Raw genomic sequence first — 21,993 nt, 5'->3', positions numbered from 1 at the left:
TTACTACCATATAAGCTATTGTGTTTTTAAATTTTATTTTTTTATTGTGTTTTTAAAAATATTTTATTTATTTATTCATGAGAGACAGAGAGAGAGAGAGAAAGAGAGGCAGGCAGAGACACAGGCAGATGGAGAAGCAGGCTCCATGCAGGGAGCCTGATGTGGGACTCAATCCCAGGACTCCAGGATTACGTCCTGGGCCAAAGGCAGGCACTAAACCGCGGAGCCACCCAGGGATCCCCCATATAAGTTATTGTATCTTAACTGATACACATAAGGAGTCTGTTACTTACATTTTAAAATTATAAACTGTTTCTTTTTTAAAAAAGATTTTAGTTGACAGAGCACAAGCAGGGGGAGCACCAGGCAGAGCATGAGGGAGAAGGAGGCTTCCCGCTGAGCAGGGAGGTCTATCCCAGGATAGACCAGATCCTACCAGCTGAGCCATCCAGGTGCCCCTAATATAAACTATTTCTATATAAAAACAAACAACTGTCCATACTCACTAATAAATTTAAAATATACAACATTGCAGATAACAATCTAACTTATGTACCACTCACCCCTTCTCCTACCCTCCCCTGATGTTAGAGTTTGCATTTTATATTTATCATTCCTATGCATGTCTTCCTCATTTTCCTATATATTATATATGATATTGTTCTGTGTGCTTTAATTTTTTTTCTAGTAAGGGCCCTTGGGTGGCTCAGTTAGTTAAGCAGCATTTGGCTCAGGTCATATCCCTGAGTCCCAGGATCCAGCCCTGAGATGGGTTCCCTGCTCAGCCTGGAATCGACTTCTCCCTCTCTCTCTGCCCTTCCCCCATGTTCATTCTCTCTCTCTCTCTCTCTTTCTAGCAAATAAATAAAATCTTTTTAAAAATATTTTTTTGGGGATGCCTGGGTGGCTCAGCAGTTGAGCCGCTACCTTCGGCTCAGGGAGTGATCCTGGGATCTGGGATCACGTCCCACATCGGGCTCATTCCACAGAGCCTGCTTCTCCCTCTGTCTGTGTCTCTGCCTCTCTGTGTGTGTCTCTCACGAATAGATAAATAAAATCTTTGAAAAAAATTTTTTTTAATAAATGAGGGGTGCCTGGCTGGCTCAGTTGGAAGAGTATGTAACATTTGATCTCAGGCTTGTGACTTCAAACCTCACATTGGGTGTAGAGATTACTAAAGAATAAATCAATTTTTAAAATTGTATTTTTTAAAAAAGATTTTATTTATTTATTCATGAGAGATACAGAGAGAGAGGGAGAGAGAGAGGTAGAGACACAGGCAGAGGGAGAAGCAGGCTCCATGCAGGGAGCCTGATGTGGGGCTCTCAATCCCGGGACTCCTGAATCATGCCATAGGCTGAAGGCAGGCGCCAAACCACTGAGTCACCCAGGGATTCCCCTCAACCTCCACGTTTAAAAGTGTATCCACTTTTATAAATATGCTATTTATAGTATTTTTATGAGATTGCTGTCTGGCTCAGCTCTGTAAGAGTCTCTCCCTATATCCTTTGTCTCTTTATATGGCAAATTTGTAATATTTTCTACCAAGGGAACAGAAGGGAATGTGCTCTCCAATGTGGGTGTTCAAAATTTTATTTGTAACTTAAGAAACTTTTTTAAAAAAAGATCTTGGGATCCCTGGGTGGCGCAGCGGTTTGGCGCCTGCCTTTGGCCCAGGGCGCGATCCTGGAGACCCGGGATTGAATCCCACATCGGGCTCCCGGTGCATGGAGCCTGCTTCTCCCTCTGCCTGTGTCTCTGCCTCTCTCTCTCTCTGTGAATATCATGAATAAATAAATAAAATCTTTAAAAAATAAAAATAAAAAAATAAAAAAGATCTTATTTATTTATTCATGAGAGACACAGAGAGAGGCAGAGACATAGGTAGAGGGAGAGGCAGGCTCTGTGCAGGGAGCCTGTTTGGGGGACTTCATCCCAGGACCTCGGATCACGACCTGAGCCAAAGACAGACGCTCAACTGCTGAGCCACCCAGGTGCCCCAATTAAGGAATTTTTAAATTTTGGATTGACAAGTATTTTTGTTTTGTCGTCAAGTTGAGAAAATCAGAACGAAGTTTCTTTCAAGTTTCAGCTTCATTAGCTTTGCAGTGAATCCACTTGGAGGATTTTTACCTACTTTCAAAGAAAACATATTTGGCTTGTTAGGTGTGAAGGAGAATGCAGGTGGGTGAGGATGGGCATCCGACAGGAGCTGTGAGAAGCCCTCACACCTACTTTAAGGAGAACCCACTGAACTTCTGAAAACTGGGTGTCAGGGGAGGCAGTAGCCTCCCATCCATGAGTCCTGGCCTGCTAGCTCTGAGCGAGCTTCTTCCACATTCTCTCTCTCTCTTTTTTAAAGATTTTATTTATTTATTCATGAGACACACACACAGAGAGAGAGAGAGAGAGAGAGAGGGGGGCAGAGACACAGGCAGAGGGAGAAGCAGGCTCCATGCAGGGAGCCCGACGTGGAACTCGATCCCGGGACTCCAGGATCACAACCTGAGCCAAAGGCAGGCACCAACCCACTGAGCCACCCAGGGATCCCCTTCTTCCACATTCTCATCCTTATTTCCCCTGGTGTGTCACGAGAAGGGCATTTCCTGACTTTCCTGTCTGTTTGCAGTGCGGTCTGGTCAAAAATGAAACAAGAAGCAGGAACGGCCTCTGGACGCAGCAGCCTTTCTGGGATCCTGGCTCCTCCCGGGAGCCCCCAGCGCAAAGCGGAACCTTCCTCTATGGGCCGCGCGTTTCCAGCCGGAGCATTTTCGCGAAGGGCCTGGACCGTACCCCTTCTTCCCAGGGTCTCTCCCTGGAAGTCGGGGGTCCCTTCTTTCCCGGGCCTCCCTTACAAGCGCTCTCCCAGTGGCCGCCACCTCCGCCGGGCCGGACCAGCGAGGCCGCCCCAGCTCGGCTCGGAGGGGCGCGAGAGGCCGACGGTCAGTATCGAGTCACTTAAGAGAAAGAACGGACACGGTGTTGGCGGCCGAGCGGTGGGAACCATAGGGAGGGTGACGGCGGATAGAGCAGCCTGGGTGGGAGGGAAACGAGAAGAAGCGATGTGTAGAAGGGCGGGAGGAGAAATCAGAGCGAGGCCCGTAGAGACTGAAAGGGCGGTGGTGGATGGGGCGGAAGAAAGCGGGTGTGGGAAAGGGTCTGGGTGCCTGAAGGCGGAAACCAAAGCTGCAAACAGACTCTTGGCTGGATGAATGTAGATTTGTGTTTTTTGTTTGTTTGTTTGTTTTGTTTTGTTTTGCCTGCGTAGCGGTCCTTGAGTTCTCTCTGAGCCTCCGTTTTATCTCTTGCAAAATGGGACTGGTCATGCATTAACCTCGCAAGGTGACAGTATGAAGGCGCCAAGCGTGATAATGCCTTTGAGCAGATGCTGGAAGATGTATGAGCTGTTGCTGTCGGTTTTCTCCAGGATGGATTCCTCTCTGCAACTCTGAGATTCTCGACGGCGTTGAAGTTAGCTAATTGAGCATGGACAGCGAAAATTTAGGGTTTCCTGTCTAATGCTTTTGAAATTTACATGACCACCACCCCTTCCCAAGGTTGGACCTCAGTCTTTCTCATGTTTGCATTTCAGCACCAATCCCAACCTTACCCCGCAGTGTCCACCAGCCCAACAGGCCGACAGATCTTTCAGAAACTCAGATCTGATCTTGCCCTTCCACGGCTCCTTCTTGACCCAAGATGGAAATCGCAACTCCTTGCCTTGACATTGGAATCCCTTCGTGAAGTAGTGCCCAGCAAGCCCTGTAGCCCCCGACTGTTAACTACTCTGCACCCTGACCAAACACAGCATTCCATCCATCCGGCGGCTAGGTCTTGGGCTCTTACTGCAGCTCAGAGCAACCTTTCTGGGGGGAATATGGCTGTTTTTTTTTTTTCCCCACATCTTAATTCCTACAGAAAGCATCTCTGATTCCTGCCCACCTCCAGGCACCCCCACCCCAAGTTTCTCTCTTGCTGACTTAAGACCACTAGTTTTAGAGGAATCCTAAAGCCCTCAAACCCTTCCATGACAGTGCAGCATGTAGTCCAAGTTCCTTGGGCTAGGACCTGTTGATGTCTTTCCAGGCATCATTTTCCTTGGCTGCATATGTACATTATGGTTAGTCACTCTGAAGGACGAGTTGTTCTGTAGGCTTGTTCAGTCCTGGCTGAAAAAACAGTCCATAGAATGGATATACCGCATAGAATTTATCCACTTCTCAAACACTGGTAAATATTTGGTTTCTTTCTACGTTTTTGCTCTCTCTCTCTTTTTAAAGATTTTATTTATTTGAGAGAGACTGCATGAGTGTGCATGAGCAGGGATGAAGGAGGAAGGAGGAGGGACAGAGTGAGAAGGAGAAGCAGACTCCCTGCTGAGCAGGGAGCCTGACCTGGGACTCAATCCCAGGACCCTGAGATCATGACCTGGGCTGAAGGCAGAACTTAACCAACTGACCCACCCAGGCACCCCTCCACATTTTCAGTCTTATGAATAATGCTGCTTTGAACATTCATGCCTAAATTTAAAAAAATTTTAAAAGATTTTATTTATTTATTCATGAGAGACACAGAAAGAGAAGGAGGCAGAGACAGAAGCAGGCTCCATGCAGGGAGCCTGATGTGGGATTCAATCCCAGGACTCCAGGATCACGCCCTGGGCCAAAGGCAGACACCTAACCGCTGAGCCACCCAGGCGTCCCTCATGCCTAAAGTTTTATAGGAACATAGGTTTTTAGTTTTGTGGAGTACGTATCTGCAAATGGAATTACTGGGTCACGTGGTAATTATCATCTTTAACTTTTTTTTAAAAGATTTTATTTATTCATGAAAGAAACAGAGAGAGAGAGAGAGAGAGAGAGAGAGGCAGAGACACAGGTAGAGGGAGAAGCAGGCTCCATGCAGGAAGCCTGACTTGAGACTCGATCCCGGGTCTCCAGGATCACACCCTGGGCTAAAGGCGGCACTAAACCGCTGAGCCACCAGGGCTACCCATCTTTAACTTTTTGAGAAAACTCAGGAGACAACAGCAGTTTTTATTTCCACCAGCAGTATCTGATGGTTCCAGTTTCCTTATGTCCTCATCAAGCTCTTTGGGTTCACCCAACAGCCTTTTCCTTCAGGTCCTGAGCACCTCTCACTTGGACTTGAGTTACATATGACCTCTGGAAGCACTCACCTCACCCATCCAGCTTCTTTTTCTTGTCCTTTGTATCACACCTGCTTCCTAGATTCTTGATAAGTGTATTAAGTTGTGGATATAGATGGGGCAACATTTGACCATATTCACTATCAGAGATTCAGGTGCTAGGATTAAGACTGTGTGTGTGTGTGTGCCTGCTTTGCTGTTTCCACAGACTGAGTGTTTGTGACCCTCCACTCCTCCAATTCTTATGTTGAGACCTTGATCCTCAGTGTGATGGTATTGGATGGAGCCTTTGGGAATTGATTAGGTCATGAGGGTGGAGGCTTCATGAATGGGTTTAGTGGTCTTTTTTTTTTTTTTAAAGCTTTTATTTATTCATGAGAGAGAGAGAGGCAGAGACATAGGCAGAGGGAGGAGAAGCAGGCTCCATGCAGGGAGCCTGATGTGGGACTCGATCCCGGGACTTCTGGATCACGACCTGAGCCAAAGGCAGATGCTCAATCATTGAGCCACCCAGGCATCCCAGGTTTAGTGGTCTTATAAAAAACCCCAGAGAGCTCCCTTGCTTCTTCCATGTGAGGACACAGAAGGTGCTGTCTCTGAATCTGGAGGGGACCCCTCAGCAGACAGAATCTGCTGGTATTTTGATCCCAGCCCTCCCAGCTTCCAGAAATGTGAGAAGTACAATTCTCCTACCCTGGACCTGGTATTCTATGATGGCAGTCTAATGGACTAGGAAAGTTGTGTGATGTGAGCACGTTCAGCTTCTCCAGACCTTGGTTTCTTCAATCCTCCAAACCTCCTTCCTGGACATGGAGAGATATCCCTCCACTTAAAAATGGGCCAGATGTCTCAGAACAGAAGCTATTAAAGTGGCCAATGAATACAGGCACATGTGCTCAGCATCACTGGGCATCATGAAGGCATGACATGATATATACTTCCCACCCACTAAACTGAGATTAAAGATCTTCAGATAACAAGTGTTGGGGAGGGTGTGAAGCAGATGAAACCCACATACCCTGCTGACAGGAATGTAAGTTGTTGCAGCCACTTAGAAGACCATTAATACCCATAAGAAGTGAGTCCTTATATCCACCAAACAACATGTATAAGATCATTCATAGTAGCTTTATTAATAATAGACTAAAACTCAAAACAAATGTCCATTGTCCAGTTAAAAAGAAAAAAGAAGGAAATTGTAGGATAAGAACATACAACAGAACCTGTACAGCAAGGGAAAAACAAATTATTGAAAACAGCATGGCTGACATAATGTGAGTGAAAGAAGTCAGACATGAAAAAGTACTTATAACTATATTTAGTATGAGGTTTAAGAGCAGACCAAACTAGTCCTTGGGAGTTGAAATCAGAAAAAGTCACCCCTTACTGGAGGCTAATGACTGACAGGAAGCATCCTGGGGTGCTCTCTGGGGTGCTGGTTATATTACTATGTATATACATTAAAATTCACTGATCTGTAACCTTAAGACTTGTGTACTTTGTGTAATATACTTCTTATATTTAAAAAAAAAAAAAGAGAATGGTGGCCTCTATGTGACAAATGGGAAAACTGAGCCAAATGAGAATGGTGTCACACAACGCTTCTCAGACTCCCCTGGAGAGACTTGGGTCTGTTTGGAGACTAAATTGATTGCATCATTTCTAAGCTGCTTCATTAAAATCTGAAGTTTGCCACAAAATTCTGATGGAATGCCTACTACTTCAAGACAGCATTGAGTTTAGGTCATGCCATCTGGTTTTTCCTTACATAGCCAGCCTGTAATTGGCCAGCCCCAGACTGACCACTGTGGCTGGAAGATCTACCCGTCTGTGTCACACTCAGGCAACTCTTTCACCAAGGAAGCTCTCTCATTTTTTAAAAATTTTATTATTTATTAGTGAGAGACACAGAGAGAAGCAAAGATATAGGCAGAGGGAGAAGCAGGCTCCCTGCAGGAAGCCCGATGGGGGACTGGATCCCGTGTCTCCAGGATCAGGCCCTGGGCTGAAGGACTCCTGGGATGCCCTGGGCTGAAGGACTCCTGGGATCCGGGACTGCTGGGATCACCACCTGAGCCAAAGGCAGACGCTCAACTACTGAGCCACCCAGGTGTCCCAGCTCTCTCATTTTCAACCTGAACTTTCTCGTTTCACCCCTTGTAACACTCAGGGGCCACAGAGTGTAAGAGTGTGACTTTCAGGGTCCACCTGCTGTGTGACCAACATTTCACTTAACCTCTCTAGGCGTCAGTTTTTCTCTGAAAAATGGAAGACTGAGTTTGAGATACTAAAGGACCTTCTCCTTCAAAATTCCTGTCTCCCCTACAAGATTCTTTAGTGATGCTAGTCTCCTGATTGCTGTCCCTCTGCCTCTCCCAGGTGCTTAGGTGGGGTGACAGTTAAATATTCCGGTCTAGGGATCCCTGGGTGGCGCAGCGGTTTAGCGCCTGCCTTTGGCCCAGGGCGGGATCCTGGAGACCCGGGATCGAATCCCACGTCGGGCTCCTGGTGCATGGAGCCTGCTTCTGTCTCTGCTTCCCTCTCTCTCTCTGTGTGCCTATCATAAATAAATAAAAAATTAAAAAAAAAATTCCGGTCTTTGTCGCCCCCACGAGGCTCAGGAGAGCTCCTTGCTGCACTAGGTGTCCAATAACAAGATTTGTCACTTCTGAAGGGAAGAAAGGCACTAGTTTGCTCACTCTTTTATCCCCGGAAGCTGCCACGAAGGCGACACTTAACAATTTGTTGAAGGAATGAGATTCAGTTCAGTGGAACGAAGGGCTACTGGGAACCTTTCCTTCGAAGGCGTGTGTTTCCGCCCGGAAGGCTTTCACGTGAATACCCTCCCCGTCCTTTCCGGTCGGAGGCAATGGCACCTTTAGGGACCCCAGGAGACCCAGTCCCAGCGCTTCCTGAGTTCCTGGGGGCAGCTCACGGGGCGGCTGAGCCTCGGGCCCCCACGGACAGAAAGGGTCGTGCCAAGAGTCGGGGTCCGGAAGCATAAGGACCCCGCGCCGAGAGGGAGGGTTCTCCAGAGGGTCTGGGGCGATGATCCGGTGGGCGTCCGGGGCTCTGGCAAGAGCGGACCGTGGCGGGGCGGCTGGAGAGACTGAGGTCGGCGTGGGGGAGCCATCGGGGGCAGGGGAGGGGCAGACAGCAGCGCGGCCGAGGTGGGCGGTGAGGACGGACGCAGGAGGTCGAAGCCCCGCCGTCAGAGGAGAGACACTGGGTGGGGAGGGGGATGGAGATGCTGGGGGTGTGTGTGTGGAAACACCCCCGGGGGAGGAGGGAATGGAGACATTTGGTGTTGCAGGGCCAGCACGAAAGGACGGGATCTCGCGACTGGGGAGCGCGGGCAGCCCTGGGAGGGAGGGCTGAGGAGGACCCCGCCCGCTGGGCGTTAGAAGGAGGAGACGGAGGGCGACAGCGTAAGGGAAAACTTGGGTGGTGCGGGAGTGTAAGAGGGAGTGTAAGGGGACCGCGGTGCACACCGGTAGGAACGGGGTGACAGATGCTAGAGGCCCGTAGGAGTCCTGGAAGCGTGCAGAAGTGGTAAAGTTGGCAAGTCCAGCATCTGGCACATAGTAGGGCATGGAAGACCCGACCCCCCAGCCCCTTGTCCAGACCGTGTGTGTTAAGGAGTAGAGGGTGTGTGTGTGTCATGGATTAGCAAAGACTGGGGGACGCAGGGAGGTCCTCTGGTCACCACAGCCCCTTAGCTTCTCCCTGGTTTCACTTAATGCAGGTCTTCCTCCTGTAGCTACTCCTCTCGATTCAAGGATGCCTATGGCTTTATTTTCATCAACGGAGGCTCCTTCTATCCTCAGTGAATACTCTTCCCTTGAGTTTCCTCCTCCAACTCTTCCTCCTCCTTCATGCTCATTTCCTGCCCTGGTTCCAGGCCAGTACCTGCTCAGTGCCTAGAGGGCATAACATCCACCTACATATACAATGTGATATGTGGAGAAGGAATGGAGAAGCCTGATGACGCCTGTAAGTCAAAGGCACTAACTCCCACTTGGTTTATAGCTATCCTAAGTGCCTGCAGGTCTTCAAAATGCTGTCAGGAGTGCCTGGGTGGCTCAGTGGTTCAGTGTCTGCCTTTGGCTTAGGTGATGATCCCTGGGGTCCTGGGATTGAGCCTTGCTCAGCAGCGAATCTGCTCCTCCTTCTGCCTCTGCTACTTCTCCTGCTTGTGTGCTCTTTCTTTTTCTCTCAAGTGGGTGGAATCTTAAAAATACATACAGAAAAAAAGAATACTTTGTCTCAAGGCTCACGGCCTGTCCCACTTGGATGTCTGGCACTGCATCTGGAGGCCTTCAAGCAATCTAGCAGTCTGCCAGCACCAGCCAGTCCCAGCGCTGGGCTTCCTGAATGTGTTCCTTCTGCCCCTGAGGTGGTTAAGATTACCAGGGAGCTGGCTCAGCACATCCTGGTGCATTAGCGCCAACTAAGTCTATCACTGATAGACTGATGCCCATGGCAAACAGCGTGCTGGGAATCTTCCTACAGCTCTCCGATGTGGAGCTTGAAAGATGTCATTTGCAGAGCTTGGCTCTGGCATGTCTCATGGACAAAGCAGCACCCTTTTCTGAGCTGCTCTCTCCCAGAATGAATGCTTTCCAACTTCGAGGCATGCTGGAGGCCTGTGTGTGGCAGGGAAAGTGGGAGAGGGTAATGAAAAAGATGTCCTCACCTCCTAAGATGATTAGGGATCTTTTCCCTGAAGCCTCACCCAAAAGGCAGGGACCCTGGATGTTGACTGTGCACTGGGTGGGATTTATGACTGGGGCATTCACTCTTTGGCTTCAGGCAACCCTCTGTAAACCAGGAATGAGTTCTCTCCTCCCTGTCAGCACCAGATAGTAATGATTCGCCAAACCTGCTAAGACATCTTTCTTCTTGCCTTGTTCTTCCTTCGTCTGTGTCTCCATGCTCAGGCTGTCACTTACTGACTGACTGCCATGGGGTGCTCCTCCACACTTCCTACTGTGGCTGTAGTAAGCAGCTCAGGATGATGCAAAGGGAGATGAGCCAACACCTACCTGGGCTTCTCCAGGTGCTAGCTATACAAGCGTGCTTAACCTGGGCCAGCAGGTGTCTCTCACTTAGGATTCTGGCCAGAAGTGTGTGACCCCTGTGGGAAGTACTTCAAGCCTCCAGCAGCTGGTCAACCCACGTGGGGGCGCCTGCCCCTGCTCCCTTGGCCCAGCAGGTCCTGGCTGGCTATGGGGGTGCAGACCAGGACTTCTGGCGTACTCTAGATCTGGGTATCATTTCCCTCAGCTACTCCAGCTGGACAGTACCCGCCCTGACCAGCCATGTAGTCCAGGGCCATTGACCGCCTCTCTCTGGCCTTGCCTTTCCCATCGGCTCAGGGGCATCCCCCGCCCTATTTTCTGGCGGTCTGATGCTTGACGTGTCAAGGCCTGGGTTTCCTCCGCTGTTGCAGGGCAAAATCATTCCGGCCCTCTGTTTTTGCTGGGAACCAATAGAGACATGGCCAGCCCCTCTGATTTCGGTCGCTGGCTGTCCCCGTGTGACGCCGGAACCGTTGTTTGGGGGTGTTCGTGTCCCCCCCGGGTGGATTCCGGAGCCGCGTTGGCCACAGTAGCGGAGCGGGGCGCTGCGCGGGGAACTATCCCGTCTGCCTCCGGCGGGCTCGGAATCCCGAGGTAGGACTGCCCCGGCCCTTCCCGCCCAGGCCCGCGCCCTGCGGTGGCCGCGTCTCCCCCTGTGCCCCACTGGCGGCCGCGGACCCCTGCAGGCGGCTGGGGTCCACATGCGCAGAGAGGAGGCCAGCCCGCGGGAGCTCAGGTCCGTCCCCCGCTCCCCCCCACGCCCCGCCGGGGGTTTCAATGGTCTTCGCAGGAGCCCAGGACCTACCCAGGGCTTCACTGGTCCCCAGTGGTCCCAGTTGGCACGGGGACCTCAGGACCCTCGGTGCTTTGCTGGTCCCTAGTGACCCTGGGCTTGCAAGATGGGCAGGCACCCACGAGCTACAGCATCGCCCACTCAGAGCTCCAGGATCAGGTTTGATCCTGCAAGCGCTGCAGCAAGGCCTCACTTCATTTGTGCACCTGCTGGGCTGGGTGGTACTCACGCCCCGGGGCCAGCTTTGTCTTGGAGTGCGAAGGATTCCCAGTGCCTGGCCCAGCATGTGCAGGCTGGAAGGGACTTGCTGGACGGCCAAGAGGCCACGGAGACTCCATAGAATCTCTTCTTTTTGGTACAGATAGCAGAGGCCCTGGTCTTTCTTGCTGTGTGACTTGAACCTGTTTCCTCATTCTTGAAAGGGGGAATGGCCAGCCCACTCTGGTCAGGGGTGAGAGGCAAGAGCCTTTTGTTGGAATCCCGACTCTGCCACAGCCCCTCTTGATAACCTGGGACTGACCACTGTCATTTTCTGGCTTCTTAAATATTGCCCAGTAAAACACTAGGAAAAATAGCGTGTATGGTCCAAATCAAATACAACTGCGAATCCTTTCTGGCCTGCTGGCCTCCAGTTTGCAAATGGCTGAGGGCGGTTTAGGAGCGGTTCCAAACCATGGGCAGCCATTAGCTACGTGTGGCTATTTAGCTTTAAGTGAAGAGAAACATTTTTTTTTTCAAAGATTTTATTTATTTATTCATTAGAGACAGAGAGAGGCAGAGACACAGGCAGAAGAAGAAGGCTCCATGAAGGGACCCCAATGTGGGATCCGATTCAGGGACTCCAGGATCACGCCCTGAGCCAAAGGCAGACACTCAACCGCTGAGCCACCCGGGCATCCCGAGAAACATTTAAAATGCAGGTCCTCAGCCGCAGTCGCCACACTTGGCTAGTCACCCAGACAGTTCTCTTTGATAACTCATTGGTGTGAAGCTCCGCCCGCACCCCTTTCCCCGGGTCCTGGGGCTGGGCGCGACAATGAGGCCCCTTCTCTCGCTCGGCGCTCCCCCCGCCCCCTCTGCTGCCTGTTCTACGCAGCGCGCTCCCCACCGCTACCCCTGCTCTTCAAACGGTTCCCGGCCCGGGGACGGCTGCCCGCGCACCTGCCGCCACCTGGGGGGGCACCTGCAGCCGGGCCTCCAGGTGCTACGGCCACCCGGCGCGGCCCCAAAGCAAGCTCCAGGCGCTGCCTCGGTTTCCCCCTGCGCCGCGGGAGGCGCTTTGTACTGGGCACCATCAGGACCAGCCGCCGATCCCTCTCGGGCCTCAATTTCCCTATCAGCCTGCCAGGACGAGCTACCCTTTCCCACCTCCACATCCAGTAACATCTGGCCCTCCGAGGGCCTCGGTTCCCCCATCTGTCCGAGGGGAGGCCACAGCTTCCATGTCTGTCACTGCTGATGCCTGGCCCTCTGAAGGCCTGGGTCTCCCCATGTGCCCCACCGATAGGACCATTCCCGTTCCCGCCCTCCGCATGTCCGGGCAGGGGGTGCAGCTGCCCCTGGACAGACCTGGGCGCGCCCTTTCCTCGCTGAGCACCAGGCCACGCAGACCGCCTAGCCTGTTTATTAATCGGTGTCTCAGCGCCGATCAGCTCCTGTCGGGGAAGAGGACAGGGCTTCCTCTGCCCGCACCGCCGGAGCTCGGTGGACCGGGATCGTGGGAGCAGCAGGCTCGGGGATAGCGGAACCTTCGTGGTGGCACGCGCGTTTCCTGACGGCGCCCTTTTCCAGCGACACCGCCGCCCCTCGCGCCCCGCGCCCGCGCCCCCCACGCCCGCGTCCCCGGCGCCGCCGGCCCGGAGCTCCCGGAAGTCTCGGCCCCGCTGCCGCCGGTACTCGCGAGGGGAAGCCCGGGCCGCCCGGGACCTCGGCCCGCTCCTCCGGTCCCGAGAGGCCGCCGCATCGGGTACGCGGGCCGGGACGGAGGGAGGAGCCTGGCTCCCTCACGGCGCAAGGCCGGGCCGGACTGGGGGAGGGGCGGGCGCCACGGGGGTGGGGGTGGGGCCGGGCTGGGGGTGGAGGAAGCCCTGGGGCGGGGGAGCATCGGCTGGCTGGGGGACCCGGGCGCCGGGGTTAGAGGAGGCGGATCCGAGCAGTGGGCTGGAGGAATGGGGACACAGAGGTGTCAGATGCGCCCCGAGGGCAGGGGCGGGGGCTCCGGGGGCCACGCTGAGGGCAGCGAGGGGTGGCACGAGGCCCCCGAGGGCGAGGACGGGAGAAGTAACGGTGTCGGCGGAGAGAGGGGCGCACTCGAGGGGACCTCGGGCAGCGAGGTGCAGGGTCTGGGGGTGCATGAAAAACAGACAATGGGTTCGTCGGGCGGGGACCGGGGTGAGACCTGGGGGGCTAAGACAGGGCCAGTATGGAGCCGCTGGGAACCCGGAGCTAGGCTGGCCTTCCCGGGTGGGAGGTGGCTGTGTGCCCCCGCGGACGGGGACAGGATTCCACCCGGGCTGTGCCTGGGAAAACGGGGAGGCCCCCGACTCACTAGGAGCAGATGACGCCCTGAGGCCGTCAAGAGAGGAACCAGACTTGGAGGTGAACAGGCTGTGAGGGAGCTGGGGGCGGGCGGGGGGAATGGCCGCGCAGAGACCTCTGGCCTGGCCTCGGGGGAGCCGCAGGAGGAAAGGCAGGGGTGCGCCCGGCTCAGCTGGAGGTGTCCTGGAAGCAGCTTCATGGAACCAGAGCCGTCTGGCCTAGAGTCGGTTTCTTTTTGGCAGGAGAGGTAGGTCAGTGGTCCAGAGGGCATAACAAGCAGCGGGAATGGGGACAGTTTTCTCGCTAAGAGGCGATTTTAATTTGTTTCCCCTCCACTACTGCTCCCAGCTGACGCCCCAGATGCTGCTGCTGCCGCCTCGGCCACCCCACCCTCGGTCCTCCTCCCCAGAGGCCATGGACCCACCGCCCCCCAAGGCTCCCCCTTTCCCCAAGACGGAAGGCCCTCCCTCCACGCCGTCCTCGGCGGCAGGGCCGCGCCCCCCGCGGCTGGGCCGCCACCTGCTCATCGATGCCAACGGGGTCCCCTACACGTACACGGTGCAGCTGGAGGAGGAGCCCCGGGGCCCGCCGCAGCGCGAGGCGGCGCCGGGAGAGCCGGGCCCGCGCAAGGGCTACAGCTGCCCAGAGTGTGCACGTGTCTTCGCCAGCCCTCTGCGGCTGCAGAGCCACCGCGTGTCGCACTCGGACCTCAAGCCCTTCACGTGCGGCGCCTGCGGCAAAGCCTTCAAGCGCTCCAGCCACCTGTCGCGGCACCGCGCCACGCACCGCGCCCGGGCAGGCCCGCCGCACACCTGCCCTCTGTGCCCGCGCCGCTTCCAGGACGCCGCCGAGCTGGCGCAGCACGTGCGCCTGCACTGAATCCCGGACCGTCGGGGCCCCGCGGGCCACACGGCGGATCCCCCAAGCGCCCCCGCCTCCCCGCGGCCACTGCCTTACCCGGGGCCTGGGTGTCTCCGTCCGCCCCGGGGACAGACACCATTCCTTCCTTACCTACCCGCCTAGCTGCGTGATCCCCTCCCTAGCCCGGCTGTGCTGTGCGAGCCTTTGCTGGTGACACAACCTCTCCCGGCCTCGGTCTTCTCAGTGGCGACCGGGTGTGCGCACGGAAGACTTGACAAAGAGCACGGCACGGTCTGGCTCGTTTCTGTATCTCCCACTTTCCATTCACCCCTTCTCCCCTTACTCAATAAACATTCCGCACTCCACTCTAGGGCTCAGACATGCGTGTGTGTGGTGGGGGATGGGCAGCGGGCTGGAGCTAGGCGGAGGGCCGGACCGTCTGCGCCCGGGAACCTTCCTCTCGGCGGGTGTTTCTGGCCGGATACGTTTCCCGAAGGCTCAAGCGCCCCGCCCCCACCTTCCTTCCCTGGACCCTCTTCTCTGCGCCCCGGCCCGCTCTCCCGTTACCGGTTCTACCAGCTCCCGGGGGACACCCAGAAGCGCCCGTCCCGTCACCGCCTGCGACCACGGGGGTAGCCTGGGGCCGTTCCTGAGTCGCCCGGACCCGAGAGGCTGCTGCACCGGGTACGGGGGCCGGGAGGCGGGAGGGAGCGGGCCACTGGAGGGGCGGGGCCGGTACCTGTACGCCGGGTGGGGCGAGGCCGTTGTGGGGGGCTCCGGAGGGCGTGGGCTCAGACGGGGCGCGGCACCCTGGGGAGAACTTGGGGGGGGTGCTGGATGGGCATGGATTAGAGGGACTCCAGAGGTAGCTGGGCTGAGGGGGCCGGGGCGTTTGGGGGGCTGCTGGAGGGCAGGGCAAGACCGGGGGTCTGACGTGGCAGCCTCTCGCGCAGGCTTGGGCGAACGGGAAAGGGGTAGACGAGGTTTCGGGTGGAGTCATGGGATGGGGCGACACCCAGACCCTGGGGAAGGGCAGGGAGAGCCCTGCGGGTGGCCAGTGTAGGGGGCACACAGCAACACAGCGAGGTCTTGGTGGGCTTGCGCTTGCGGTGGGTGGTGGGCGGTCAGCAGAGGTGGGAGAGGGACCTGGAAACTCTGCAGAAGGTCCGAGTCCCGGTGACAGTAGATGACGCTGGGGGGCCTCCTACCCTGCCTCCTACCCTGATGTAACTCCTCTCTCCCGTCCACCAGGCCTCCCCACGCCTCCGGATGCTGGTGCTGCCGTTGGCCCCAAGCCCGCAGCCCCTGGCGCTACCCTCCACAGAAGCCATGGAGGCCCCCCCTTCTCGGACAGGCCGGTCTCCAGAACCTGGACCTTCCTCATCCACAGGACTGCCCCAGACTTCCTCCTCTCCGAAGCCCAGCCACTACCTGCTCATTGACACCCAGGGTGTCCCCTACACGGTGCTGGTGGACCAGGAGTCTCAGAGGGAGCCCGGGGCAGACGGGGCTTCAGCCCAGAAAAAGTGTTACAGCTGCCCCGTGTGCTCCCGGGTCTTCGAGTACATGTCCTACTTGCAGCGACACAGCATCACCCACTCGGAGGTGAAGCCCTTTGAGTGTGACACCTGTGGGAAGGCATTCAAGCGGGCCAGTCACCTGGCTCGGCACCACTCCATTCACCGGGCTGGTGGTGGGCGACCCCACGGCTGCCCACTTTGCCCTCGCCGCTTCCGGGAGGCAGGTGAGCTGGCCCAGCACAGCCGGGTGCACTCAGGGGAGCGCCCATTTCAGTGCCCACATTGCCCACGCCGATTTATGGAGCAGAACACGCTGCAAAAGCACACTCGGTGGAAGCATCCATGAGCCAGGCTGCAGGGTACCCCAGATGCCATGGTGTTCTGGGGGAACCTGGACTCCTGTCACCCTCAGACACCTGGCCAGTGCTGAGGGCTGGTTGCAGCCCTGGACAGGAACACAGACACACCTCCTGCAAAGGCCAAGCCCTGCCTGAAGGAGGAGCCCATGAGTAGCCTCTGTGTGGTGGAGATAAGATGGAAACTACACCTTGCATTCCAAGTGGAGCCCTCCAGCCTCAGGCTGATCCCTGACCCGAGGTGTGGGGGGAGAGTGCTCCATGTGGAAGTCCTCCAGCTTGAAAGAGGTGGTTGGGAGCCATCAAGAATTTGCAGCAGCTTTCTGAGGCCTCCATGTTGATGCTGGGGGAAGGGGACCGGAACCACCTCCCAACCCCCAGCCAGGGCCTCAGATTGGATACCCAATAAACACCTTTCCCATTTTGAGCACTTGAGATTTGTTTTTGGGGACAGCAGCTTGACCTGCCTGCTGCCTAACAGACTCAGCAAGTGCCTGGCCCACCTCTTTTTGGGCAGAACAAGTCAGCCATTTATTTTCCCCAGAGAAGGAAAGAGTCTCCCACTTTCTGACCTCAAATAACACTAACAGGGCCCTGATCTTGAGCCTAGACCATTGCCACATGTTGGGCTGAGCATTTTGCATGGGTCCTACTAGTGCCTCCGCAGTGCTTGGCTTGCCTGGTGGCAGATGGGAGGTCAGCCTTCCGCAAGGGGTCAGTCCTAGTGTGGCTCCTCACAACGTGTATCACCTAAGCAGTGTTTTAAGCCTTTTTTTTTTTTTTTTTTTTTTAAAGCTAGGACCTATTGTAAGAAACATTTTATCTGGCAACCCAGTATAAGATACAAAAAATATATGTCAGACAAAACTTTAACAATACTTAATATCTGCCATATGCAGCTCACTTTTTTTTTTCTCTCCTGCCAATTCTGTCCTATTATACTGAATTCCCTGCCCATGAACCTGTGGTTTGCAAAACACGGATCTAGGGCAGGTGCCTCCCCCTGGACGTCCTGACCCAGGCTGCAATTTATCTATACTGTGAAGCAGGTAGGAGAGAAGGGTGGCCACAGCTTTCTAAGCGGTGCAAACATTTCAATTCTCTTTCTGCAAAGTTCAAGCCCTACTGTCATAGGGCTGGCAAAAATCCCAGAAGCAACTGGTGACCAGGCAGAAAGGCAGGGAGCAGAGCCGCAAGCTCAATAAACATCTGCCTTCTTAACGAATTTTCCTTGCGCGTCTGTTTCGTGCCAGGCACTGTGCTGGGCCTCATTTCTTCTCCCGACCTCTTTTTCGGTGGAAGAACAAATTAGCCATCCCCACTCCCCAGAGAGGTAAAGAGCCTCCCACTGCCTGCCCTTAAATGACACCTCCAGAGCCCGGATCCTGATCCTGGACCATGGCCAGGCGCTGGGCTGAGCGCTTTGCCTGCACCTTCTCAGTACATCCTCCCAGCACACATAGCAGGATCCTAGCCTCCCGACTGCACAGGTGAGTAAACTGCACTCTCTTAGTACATCTTCCCAGCGCACCTAGCAGGATCCTAACCTCCCCACGGTACAAGGTGGGTAAACCGGGGCGGGGTCAGGTCCAAGTGCTCCAATGCCAGCTCAGACCCGCTACCACCTGGGCGATGCGGGTGCTGCTACAGGCCCATGCGTTCAGGGTCGGTCACGCTACTCCGCCCCCTCCCCGGTCCTAGGAGCCATCTGTGGGAGATGAAGGGGCGGGTTGCGCGGGTCCGTAAGGCAGTTCTCAAGGTGTCGGGTCTTAACTTTCCCGGTGCGTCGCCACCCACCCCGGGGATCCCGGAGCCGCTGCTCTCCAGGAATTGGGAATTTCTCGACGCACCCTGGCCGGGCTTCGCGGAGGGCGGGGTCGTGCGGCAAGGGGCCGTCGCGCAAGTGCAGCCCGCGCCTCTGCCGCAAACGGCAGGCCTCACCTGGGGCCAGAGGCTCCCGGAGAAGCGCGACGCCCCGCAGACCGGGAAGCGCCAGCGTCCCTGCCGCCTCCCACCGCCCCGAGGGAGACTGGCAGTCTCTGCCGTCCCGCCTGTCCGCGGCGGGTGGGCACTTCCCTCCACTCCCCGCGACACTTTGCAGACGCTCCCCGGCGCCGGGCATGGGCGCCGCCGCTGTCGGTCCCCTGGCCGGATTCCGCGCGCGGGTGGGTGAGCGCGGGGCTCTGGCCCCTCCGGCCCCGGGCAGCTGTGGGCGGGGGGTGGTGGCCGCCTCTGCACCTGGGACCTCGTGAATCTCCCGCTGAGACCCCCGGCCAACCTCGCTCCCCCTCCCACCCGGGGGACAAAGGGCGGGGGCGGGGGCGCATCCCCAAGCGTGACCTTCCCCAGCACTGCGCACGCGCCCCGCCCCCTCCACCACGGGGGAGGGGCCCTGCTCGCCCACACGAGTGCGGGGGAGGGTCGTGGGGAGGCGCAGCGCGTGGGATGGATCCCCGCCCCATGGCTGGAAGTTGGGGCACGGTCCCCTCCCTGCCGCGCCTCTCGCTTCTTTTGGCTCCGAGGTGACCCGTGATGAGGGGCCGCACCATCCAGGCCAGAAAGTCTCCGCTCGGGCGGCCCCGCGGGGAACCCACTCCTCCCCTCAGGAGCTCGAGGTCTGGGTGCCCAGCCCCCTAGTTCCCTAGAAACCCAGGACTGTGACACCCCAGGCGTTCCCCCTTATGCCACCCCTTCCCCACTTCCTCTGAGATGTGCCTCCATCTGCGGCTCTCCTTTCTGTCCAGTGCCCCTGAGGCGCTCAGCTGCCTGGGTCCACAGGAGGCCACGCCATGAATGACCCAAACAGCCGGAGGAGGACACGTGAGGAAGCTGGGACCCTGCCCCACCCTTGGAGCTCCCCTCCCTGTCCCCTACCACCCTGTCCCCTCCCTCACCGGGGCTGCTGTGGTTGGGGGCTGGTCCCAGGTGCCTTCCCTGGGGTGACCCCTGGCCTCTCCTCTCCAGTGAAGAAAGACGATGAGGCCTTCGAGATCTCCATCCCCTTCGATGAGACGCCCCACCTAGACCCACAGATCTTTTACAGTCTGAGCCCCTCTCGGGGAAACTTCGAGGGTGAGCTGGGGGCGGCGTGGAGGGACCCCAGCCGTCTGGGGTATAGGGCCCTGGAGGCCTTGGGTGTGACCAAGGCTCCCCGCCCTGTCCCTAGAGTCTCCGGAGGCCCCATCCCCGACAGTAGCCCTGATGAATGGTGTCAGGGCCCAGCTGCACATGGCCCTGGAGAGGAACTCCTGGTTACAGAAGCGCATTGAGGACCTGGAGGAGGAGAGGGACTTCTTGCGGTGTCAGCTAGACAAGTTTATATCCTCTGCCCGCATGGATGCAGGTCAGGTGCCTGAGGAGCTGGTCCCTCATGTCTGCTTTGGCCCTCCTCTGGGATTCGTGACCCTTCCTCACCTACTCTTCTCCTTTGGCATCTTTTGTCCTTTCCCTGCTCCCCAGGCCATCTCCCAGACCCCAAAGATCAGCTTGCTTCCTTCCTGACTCCTGCCTTTGCTGATGGGCAGGACCCTGTGGCCATGTCAGGGCTTTCCTTTCCCAAATCTTTGGGAAGTCTAACTTCCCTGTTTTGGGGAGTCTAACTTCTCCCTTCTGCATGATGTTCAGCCCTTGCCTGGCTCTTTCCCAGGACTCCATATCCCCCTGTGAATCACCTGACAGCCTGGGCAAGGGCTCTGTTTTCTCAGCATCTGTGTTACTGGGGACCCCTTTGCTCTGGAACCACCTGTGGCCCAGGGTGCTGATGGGAACCAAACTAGGATGGTGGGGCCCAAGGGCCCTCTGGACTTTTTCAGTGAGGTCCCACTGAGTCCCCAGAAAACCCCTCCTCCACTGTGGGAGCCTGTGGTCAGAGAGTCTCGGAGGTGTCTGGTCCTGTCTTGGTCCTCTCAGTCCTTCCCCCCACCTCTTGCCCTAAAGTTAAGGAGTCAGAGGAGCATGAAACCATGCCCCACCTGTGATCTTTACCCCCAAATCCAACCAAGTGTACTGTGTCCAGTCATCTTGGTGGGAACTGCAGCATCTATACTGCATTTTCTGTTTGTCTTGGGGGCTCCAGTCGGGCCCAGTTGAAGCCCCTACCACCATGTGTGATGTGACACCATCCCCACCTTGGAGATAGTCTCTTGCCTCCTTCTGCCTCCTGTTCTGGAAGTTCATGTGTATGGGTCTCTCTCTCTCTCTCTCTCTACCTCTCTCCAGAGGATCACTGCCGGGTGAAGCCTGGGTCCAGGCGGGTTGAGGGGGATGGCAGGGGTGGGGCTGGGGGCGAGGCCTCAGACCCGGAGTCAGCGGCCTCCTCGCTCAGTGGAGTGTCTGAAGAAGGCAGTACGATGGAGAGGAAGAGGCAGAAGCAGAAGGGAGGTGCTGGCCGGAGGCGCTTTGGGAAGCCCAAGGCCCGGGAGAGGCAGCGGGGTGAGCAAGGCGCATGCAGGGTGTGGGAGCTCAGGGGTTCTGGGCTGGGGGCTTGCTGTGACCGTGGGGAGGCCCTTCCTGTTCCCCTGGCCTGGTTGTGTGTCCCAGCCTATCATGGGGTCTTACTTTGGATCTGAGCCTCAGCTGGGCTGCGGATCCTCCTCCCTGGGCCTGCCTTCTCCTATTTTCCACTTGTCCCACTGTCTCTATGTCTCCCAGCATCTCCTGTCCTCTTGATTTCTGCGGTGTTCCCTGGCTCTCCCTGTGTTGGGCTCCCTGTCTGTCCTTGCCCCATCCCTGTTCCTCACGTCACTCTCTCTGCCCTGCAGTGAAGGATGCAGACGGTGTCCTCTGCCGCTACAAGAAGATACTGGGCACCTTCCAGAAGCTGAAGAGCATGTCCCGGGCCTTTGAGCACCACCGCGTAGACCGCAACACGGTGGCGCTGACCACGCCCATCGCGGAGCTGCTCATCGTGGCCCCGGAGAAGCTGGCGGAGGTAGGCGAGTTCGACCCTTCCAAGGAGCGTCTGCTCGAGTACTCGCGCCGCTGCTTCCTGGCCCTGGACGACGAGACCCTCAAGAAGGTGCAGGCTCTCAAGAAGAGCAAGCTGCTGTTGCCCATCACCTACCGCTTCAAGCGGTGATCCCACCCTACTTGTCCCTCCGTGCCCCTCCTGGCACCGGGCGGGCGTGTGCATGAGTGGTGTGCTCCTCCCGAGAGCCTAGGGGCTGGCGGCGTATTTCCCACCCAGGTCACTGGCCCCCTCCTCTCCTCTCCCGTCCCTGGCACCTTCTCCTTCGTCTGCATTCCCCGGGGAGGGGCGTCTACTTAGCTGGGCTCACCGGAGCCGCCGCGCAGGGCTCTGCCTTTCCCCAGCACTGGCCCCCTCCTCTGCCCTGGCGGGCCCCTGCTTCCTGGGGTGACTGCGAGACTCTCCGCGGGGCCAGGCACTCACTGTACATAGCCCGTCCCCATCCCAGCCCCGAGGAGAGGCTGGCCGGCTCTGCCAGGAGCTCTCCACCCGCATTCCGGACGAATAATTATTCAGAGGATTTAAATTAAAGAGAGACAATAAAATTTGGAATAAACTCGGCCCGGCCTCTTCTTAGAGGGGGTGTCCGTTGCCGCGGAGATGGTGACGGGAGCTCCGGGGAGTTGTATGGGGCGGGCGGTTAGGCAGGGAACCGGAGCTTGGGGAGACAGGATGTAATTAGCACCCCCAGCGGCAAGGCAGGGGCGGGAGAAGGAGCAGCAGCCGTGC

At 56.6% G+C, this 21,993-nt stretch overlaps 3 protein-coding genes across 18 annotated transcripts; all 3 read left to right on the top strand.

The window, feature by feature from the left end:
- Positions 1-2,698: 2,698 nt before the first annotated feature.
- ZNF580 (zinc finger protein 580) lies at positions 2,699-14,787 on the top strand. 6 transcript variants are annotated; one of them, XM_077913949.1, is made up of 2 exons: positions 2,699-2,942; positions 13,910-14,787. In XM_077913949.1, exons 1-2 carry the CDS (start codon positions 2,742-2,744, stop codon positions 14,438-14,440), a joined length of 732 nt encoding a protein of 243 aa, XP_077770075.1. In that variant the 5' UTR covers positions 2,699-2,741; the 3' UTR covers positions 14,441-14,787. The 6 variants fall into 6 exon arrangements, with proteins under 6 accessions (XP_077770075.1, XP_077770125.1, XP_077770105.1 ...); XM_077913999.1 differs by lacking the exon at positions 2,699-2,942 and adding an exon at positions 10,705-10,824; XM_077913979.1 differs by lacking the exon at positions 2,699-2,942 and adding an exon at positions 12,829-12,989.
- ZNF581 (zinc finger protein 581) lies at positions 10,756-16,725 on the top strand. 4 transcript variants are annotated; one of them, XM_077914008.1, is made up of 2 exons: positions 10,756-10,824; positions 15,674-16,725. In XM_077914008.1, exon 2 carries the CDS (start codon positions 15,692-15,694, stop codon positions 16,286-16,288), a length of 597 nt encoding a protein of 198 aa, XP_077770134.1. In that variant the 5' UTR covers positions 10,756-10,824; positions 15,674-15,691; the 3' UTR covers positions 16,289-16,725. The 4 variants fall into 4 exon arrangements, with proteins under 4 accessions (XP_077770134.1, XP_077770144.1, XP_077770164.1 ...); XM_077914018.1 differs by lacking the exon at positions 10,756-10,824 and adding an exon at positions 14,918-15,106; XM_077914038.1 differs by lacking the exon at positions 10,756-10,824 and adding an exon at positions 15,142-15,163.
- A 157-nt stretch (positions 16,726-16,882) lies between these two features.
- Positions 16,883-21,824, top strand: CCDC106 (coiled-coil domain containing 106). 8 transcript variants are annotated; one of them, XM_077913901.1, is made up of 6 exons: positions 16,883-17,788; positions 19,043-19,118; positions 19,263-19,370; positions 19,465-19,641; positions 20,517-20,729; positions 21,059-21,824. In XM_077913901.1, the coding sequence occupies exons 2-6, from the start codon at positions 19,088-19,090 to the stop codon at positions 21,373-21,375; spliced, it is 846 nt and encodes a 281-aa protein (XP_077770027.1). In that variant the 5' UTR covers positions 16,883-17,788; positions 19,043-19,087; the 3' UTR covers positions 21,376-21,824. The 8 variants fall into 8 exon arrangements, with proteins under 8 accessions (XP_077770027.1, XP_077770053.1, XP_077770039.1 ...); XM_077913883.1 differs by lacking the exon at positions 16,883-17,788 and adding an exon at positions 18,205-18,463; XM_077913906.1 differs by lacking the exon at positions 16,883-17,788 and adding an exon at positions 18,205-18,467.
- Positions 21,825-21,993: the final 169 nt, after the last annotated feature.

Source organism: Canis aureus, chromosome 1 (genome assembly GCF_053574225.1).
Source record: "Canis aureus isolate CA01 chromosome 1, VMU_Caureus_v.1.0, whole genome shotgun sequence".
Lineage (NCBI taxonomy): Eukaryota > Metazoa > Chordata > Mammalia > Carnivora > Canidae > Canis > Canis aureus.
Note: the sequence above shows the minus strand (reverse complement) of the source record. Positions and strands in the feature narration are given on the sequence as shown.

Coding starts and splice junctions, on each gene's coding strand:
- ZNF580 (XM_077913959.1), top strand. CDS start 13,376: ATGAAAAACAGACAATGGGTTCGTCGGGCGGGGACCGGGGTGAGACCT. Junction 13,622..13,909: donor GAGAGGAACCAGACTTGGAG/GTGAACAGGCTG, acceptor TACTGCTCCCAG/CTGACGCCCCAGATGCTGCT.
- ZNF581 (XM_077914008.1), top strand. CDS start 15,692: ATGCTGGTGCTGCCGTTGGCCCCAAGCCCGCAGCCCCTGGCGCTACCC.
- CCDC106 (XM_077913901.1), top strand. CDS start 19,088: ATGAATGACCCAAACAGCCGGAGGAGGACAC. Junction 19,119..19,262: donor AAACAGCCGGAGGAGGACAC/GTGAGGAAGCTG, acceptor TCTCCTCTCCAG/TGAAGAAAGACGATGAGGCC. Junction 20,730..21,058: donor GGCCCGGGAGAGGCAGCGGG/GTGAGCAAGGCG, acceptor TCTGCCCTGCAG/TGAAGGATGCAGACGGTGTC.